The 6,442-nt window shown below is 32.8% G+C and overlaps 1 protein-coding gene across 1 annotated transcript; it reads right to left on the bottom strand.

The window, feature by feature from the left end:
- Positions 1-2,626: 2,626 nt before the first annotated feature.
- Positions 2,627-5,320, bottom strand: LOC138937272 (centrosomal protein of 89 kDa). The gene is made up of 6 exons (XM_070303386.1): positions 5,163-5,320; positions 4,765-5,044; positions 4,037-4,644; positions 3,484-3,971; positions 3,126-3,378; positions 2,627-3,037 (listed from the first exon to the last, which is right to left on the bottom strand). The coding sequence occupies exons 1-6, from the start codon at positions 5,205-5,207 to the stop codon at positions 2,768-2,770; spliced, it is 1,944 nt and encodes a 647-aa protein (XP_070159487.1). The 5' UTR covers positions 5,208-5,320; the 3' UTR covers positions 2,627-2,767.
- Between the last annotated feature and the right edge of the window lie 1,122 nt (positions 5,321-6,442).

The raw sequence follows: 6,442 nt of genomic DNA, 5'->3' as shown, positions 1-6,442 counted from the left end.
CGACACCGACACGGACGACGCGCCTAGCAGACGACATTTTGCTTCGCCCGAGGCCGCACGAGGCGCGCCGATGACGGTCGATCGAGGCGACAGGGGCGGCTCTTGGCGCGCTCGTAAATTACCGCGAATATTCGATTCAAATTTATCCGTCGTCAATCGCGAGATCATCAGGTTGAACTCTAACTCTGAGATATTTCGTATCATTATCGCATAAACATATGTACATGCAAGTTTTCGACTTCTATTCCTATGATTTTTCACCGGCCATTATAATTCATATCTCATTAAAATGCGTCAAATGCGAATTTGGTAATTATATCGAAATCGAAGTTATTACTTTCGATTTCGTAACTCCGACTTTTTATCATTCTTCGCGATACGATGATAATGACGGTCGACGGTGGTTACGACGAAACGAAATTTTAAAAAGCACAGAATGAAAGAAGCTATATAATATAATAGATAGAGCGATGAAAAAAAAATATATGTTATTTACATAGTTACCTGCGAGCGACGCAGGATAATTTCGCGTCTTCGCTTCTCATTGCGAAACGCCTTCGATATTCCAGTCTCTTAAATTTCGTTGCGACGTGTTCGCCATGTTTTTTGTATCCTTGTGGATTCACTTGAAATTTCTTCGTCACGCGTACATTGTGCAAGAACTAGTTTCTTGAATTAATATGCGTGTCGCGTGTAACCGGCATGCGTCGTAACCGGCGCGGCAGTTAACCTTAACTAGGCGCTCACTTGGCGTATTTCTTTCTCACCCTCCCTCTCTCCCTCCCTCCCTCTCTCTCGCTCACCTGATGTCACAAGTTAAACTATCCTGCTCTAATCGCCGAAAGAGCGTTAGTATCAAGTTAGTAAAAAAAAAAAAAAACCAGTAATCTTTATTACGTTCGAAGCTATAATTGCTTTTGAATCAAGATTCAAATCCTTCGATGAGAATTTTATTACGAATATAAAATGATTTTAATTATAAAGAATATCTTTCTCTCTCAAAATTTTCTCAATAAATCACCATTTTTAGATATAATGAATATTATCTGTACTTGACGATGCCAATATATTAACTGAATTTCTCATAGAAAATAAAAACAATTTTGATTCGATTAGAAAATTCTGCGTAATATAATTATAGTCTTCAATAACGATGAGTCTTCGATGCGTAAAAGCTTTATTCGATCTCTCATCAAAATCATACGTGTGTGAGAGAGAGATATCTCGGCTTTTTAACCTACCTATTACATCAATTACAAATATTAATAATTATGATCGATACAGCTGATCGCGATGATAGATGCATACTTGGTGATACTTGCATTTTTGACGTACTTCGGCGAGGAAATAATGATGAAATATTCGAAAATTAGGGGGAAACGTAAGGGCGGATCGTCGATACGGAAATTGCGATATTGACGAATAACATAGAGGTTCTTATTACGACAAACGTATTACGAACGAATGACCGGAACTGTCCGAGATACTCGCGGTAATTTTTTGCACGCGAGACTCTCTTTTGAATAAAAAAAATTGCGAGAAATCAGTCATATCTGTTCGTTTTAGAAATGCATTTTGTAACGTGAAATATATTTTTTCTTTAAGAGGAGAGGAAAAGGATAAAGATAGAAAGAAAGTACAAAAAGTGCAGCTAAAACGAACAAATGTTTTGACGTCAAATCAAATTATTTTATAATAAATATTAAAAATTATACCTAAGTACATAATCAGTCGTTGCCCCCAAAAAAAAAAATATATATATATATATATATATATTGTATATATGTATATGTATGTGTGTGACGATTAATTACGGAATAAAAATTAATTTATCCGATAGAAAGTAAAGGAAACAAGACATTTTACTAATATTCACAATTATGGAAATGCTAAATTATTAAAATGTATCTTATCTAAATAATTTTAGAAATAATTTGCTAGACGAATCAGTAATGTATTGTATGTATTATTTAAAGTTTTCTAAATATTGTATAAATATTATAGAACATTGTATCAAACCTTTATAAATTGTTTGCATAAGACATTCCAGGGAAAAAAAAAATCTGATAATTAGCAAAAACCGCTTATTAAATGCAAGATGCGATAGAACGATTACGCGGCTTGCATGTTAATATTAATGGAATGTGAGATCATTCCTATATAAGCGGGGACATAAATTTTTCGTTCCCGGCGTTAACTCTGTCGTCGCAAATGGCAACCTTCGAAACCTTTTGCCGTGGTTGATGTCACCACTAAATAAAGGCGGTGATACTATCGATAAATCTGCTGTTTCCTCTATCTACAATTATTGAATGAACAAACGCGCATTTGAGTATATTTGACACGAAGAATGTCATTATCGTGTTGAATACATTATCTCGATGATCGGTCTCGATGATGTCGTTTTTGATTCATGATGTAACGTCAAATCAATCGATAGTTCTGATATCTTAATGTTATATAGATTTAGAATTTAGAAGATGTAAAAGCAATGTATAGTTGTGTAAGCCATATATATAATTATGTATGTGCGTACTAAATATTACAAAGACTGTATTCGGTATGATAAAATTATGCTAAAACTATTGTATATTATACAATAACTAGTTTTCATTCGCAGGCAACATATCGTTTTTATGATAATCAATGTTGCGCTATATAAAATTTACATTGGCAGTGACATTTCTACAATATCATTTTTGTATCAAATAAAATTCAATATTCATTTTACATATATACTTTTATCATAGTCAATTTACAAGTTTTATTAAACGTGCTGAATCCTCACGTTTTTCAACGCTCCCTTCTCTTTTTTATCGTCTATAGCAGCGGTCTTCCAAACAAGTTCCAAATTTTCGCGAGTAGCGCTGATCTCTTTTTGCAATCGTCCGATTGTTTCCTCCTTTTGCCTTAGCAAATGCTTGAGACGTTGCAATTCTTGATGATATTCGTCTTTCATCCGGTGCACTCCGATTTGCTGTACCTTCATATTTTTCTCCGCCAATGCTAATTGTTGTTTGGCACCTTCGTGTACGATCTAACAATAATAATGTAATCATATTTAAAAAATTAAATGAAATATGTATATATATATATATATATATCGAAAAATATATTTTATATACCTTTAACTGTTCTTTCAAATGACCTACTCGTTGCGTAATAGTGTCACCGAGAAAATGAATACTTGCATTTTCATTTTCTGTTTCATGTAAAAGTTTAACCAACTTGTCCCGTTCGGCGACTACTCTTTCATATTCACTGAACAACTCCTCGCAGTATATTGTAGTTTTTCTCAATTGCTTTTTGAAAGAATCTCGAGATACTTGCATAGAATGTGCCAGTTTTTGAAAATGCTCCAGTTTTCGCTGCATACGTCTAAGAGAAGAAAAAAAAATAAAAAAATTTATATAAACACACGTTATAAAAATCAAATTTATAAAGTTTGGAGGATTTACGATAGCTATGCATTGATATACTTACTTTAAACTTTTTTCGAAATTTTTATTCGATATTTTCAATTGATTTCTTTCTACGGTAACTATCTCTAATTGTGTTTTATTTTGGCAGTATAATTCTTCCAATTCTTTAATGCGAGTGGATCCTTTCTCTTTCTCAGTTTCATATTGATGTTTTAGTTTCTCAAATAGCTGTCTACATTCTTCAACGGCAGCATTATGAACATCGATGGGCATAGTTTTTATATTATCGCTTTGTAACTTTTCATATTCTTTACGAAGAATATCATATTTCCCTTGAAGATTACTCAATTCTGTCTTTGACGCAAGACATTCCTCATGAAGTTTGTTATTATCAAATGACATTGCCTCTACTTTCTGTTCGTACAATGTATGGATCTCGTGTATCTTTTGCTTCTGATGAGCAATCTGTCTTGTATAACACTCGTTCAATTCCTTCAGTAAGTCAGCATCCTCGGATATCATCTTGATTTCATCCGTATATCTGGCACACTAGAAAACTTCTACTACAATAATTTGTATAAAATGCACAATAAATTCTTTTATAACTAGAATACCTTTAATCTTAATTTTTCCACTTCATTCTGCATACACTCATTCTCTGCAATAACTTCTTTGCATCTAATACTGAAATTTACAATCTCCTCTTCGTATTTATTTAAAAGTTCTTGCTTCTCTGATAAATTTTCTTGATAAGCATCTAAAAGTGGACCTAATACATGAGTATTCACAGAACCCCATGACTCTACTACTTCTTTAATATCGTCTACTGGCCTCTTAGAATCTAATATGTTATTAATATTTTTAGATAGTACATTTTGTCCCAATTCTCTCATTTTATCTTGATATTTTTCTAGTTCTGCATTTAAACAATATATCACATTTTTCAAAAGCAATACATCTTCATTTAGTTGAACATTTTCAGACTTGCATCTTTGATTAAATGTTAGAAGATTGGAATTGGTTTTCTCTACTTTTTGTAAAGCTTTGATAGATTCTTCGTGATATGTATGTAACTCATCATATTCCGTTTCACGTTTTGCCAAAACAGCATTTATTTTCTCGTATTCTTGTTGAAGGCTTTCATGATCTTTTAACAATTTATGATATTTATCGCAGACTCTTGACATTAAGGAATCCTTTTCTCTTAATTCTGCAATAGTCTCTAAAATTATATCGTAATTAATGATTGAAAATTTTTACCATTATTCTTTAGTTAGTAAAATATTATTTATATTATAATAAATATAATTATGCTCCTGTGAAAAAAAATAAGGAGACTTACTAGGGTTTATCGCAGAACTTTCAAGTTTCATCGTCAATATCCGATTTTCTTCAACTAATCTATCAAGTTTCTTTTGAGCACAATGTTTGCCATTTTTCTTAGGTAATGCGACACTGTCATGATTTTTATTTTTATCTGTCACTTCTTCAAAATCACCATTAACTCTTGAGTGATGTCTCGTTCTGTGAAACCGTCTGTAACGATGTAATGACCTGTGTCGTGTGTGCGTGTGCACTGGTTCCAGTTCATTTTCAATAGCTGAAACCTTATGACTGCTCTGCTGCAATTGCAATAAAATTATGTTAGATAATAAAGTAAATTATTATATTAAAAATTATTTTATGTAGAAGAGATGTAGAAAAATATATACATACTCTTAAAATATTTATTATAGTTACCTTTTCTTTAAAACGCTTATCGGCACTGTTATCACGATTTGGCATCGCCTGCTTTATGCTGCTAAATTACAAGTAACAAACAATAGCCTTTAAAGAGTCATTTGCATATACAATTCTGACGTCATTAGCATAAACACGTAAGATCGCACCAAACCTGAATAAGATTTTTAGAAGGCTTAGGTTTGTTTGTATTTTGAACACAGCTGATTCGACTACCATGCCACCATGGCAACTAGCGGCGACGAGGTACCATCAAGTTGACTTAGATGACACTAGATTACAAATTTACAGCTTGGAAATCTGATAATTTTTACGAAGCTCACAGTTAGATGGCGATAAACGCAATTTTCGTAATAATTTCCTGCGTGTGGGTGTACGATCTACTTTTACTATAATGAAAACGGACGTCGCGCGAATCAATGAAAGGCGAATGTAAAGCCATACATATGCATGCATATGACATTTCATTCAAGTTCATTCAACGTAGGGCCTGTTGGAGAGAGAGGCGAGAAGAAAGAGACAAAGAGAGGGAGAAAGAGAATTGCCATTTATAATAAAATTGCTCCGCCTCTACTTGTGTTCAATTTATTCTCGTTAAAAACCGCACAATTGTGCAAAAGCAATAGAAGTGTCAATTATTTTCGATAAAGATTCATAATTTTCATTTACAAAAGTTTAAATTCGTAACATTGTCAGAACAGATCTATTGACTTAACGAGAAAGCTTGAGCATGTCCCCATACATTTGCTGGACGAGCAATAATATATATGATATAACAACCGCAATGCAGTTCTTATTAAACGATTGTCTGTCCCCAAGTTGTACCGTTTTACATGATGATTTGCAAATTTGATTTCATCGATTGCCAAAGAAATATTCTAGTAAATTCGTTTCTACAATATTAAGGAAACAGCAAAGTTGAAAGACTTCATACATTTTAGAGAGACGTATCTTAAATATTGTAGTTATATAATAATGCGTCTGCGTCGCGTAATAATTTATTCTTGAAATACTCTTAGGTAACACTTGGCCACAGCTAACACAATTATCATTACCATTTCCGAGATAATTTCAGGGCCGACAATTATAGATAGGGCAGCCTTGGTTAAAAAGTTATATTGCGTTTCATAAAATATCTGATTGATAATTATCGATAGCGAATTGAACGTAACATAATGTATTCTCCCCAAATTGTATATCTATAACAATTAAGAAAATTTGTAAATCATTTCCTCGTATAGCTATTAATAATAAATTATCTTTTTATAGTTGGACTATTC

The sequence above is a fragment of the Polyergus mexicanus genome, unplaced genomic scaffold, assembly GCF_030449975.1.
Source record: "Polyergus mexicanus isolate NDT 795.1 unplaced genomic scaffold, iyPolMexi1.0 SCAF_10, whole genome shotgun sequence".
In the NCBI taxonomy this organism is placed as follows: domain Eukaryota; kingdom Metazoa; phylum Arthropoda; class Insecta; order Hymenoptera; family Formicidae; genus Polyergus; species Polyergus mexicanus.
Note: the sequence above shows the minus strand (reverse complement) of the source record. Positions and strands in the feature narration are given on the sequence as shown.

Coding starts and splice junctions, on each gene's coding strand:
- LOC138937272 (XM_070303386.1), bottom strand. CDS start 5,207: ATGCCAAATCGTGATAACAGTGCCGATAAGCGTTTTAAAGAAAAG. Junction 4,645..4,764: donor AAGTTCTGCGATAAACCCTA/GTAAGTCTCCTT, acceptor ATATAATTTTAG/AGACTATTGCAGAATTAAGA. Junction 3,379..3,483: donor AATTTCGAAAAAAGTTTAAA/GTAAGTATATCA, acceptor TTCTTCTCTTAG/ACGTATGCAGCGAAAACTGG.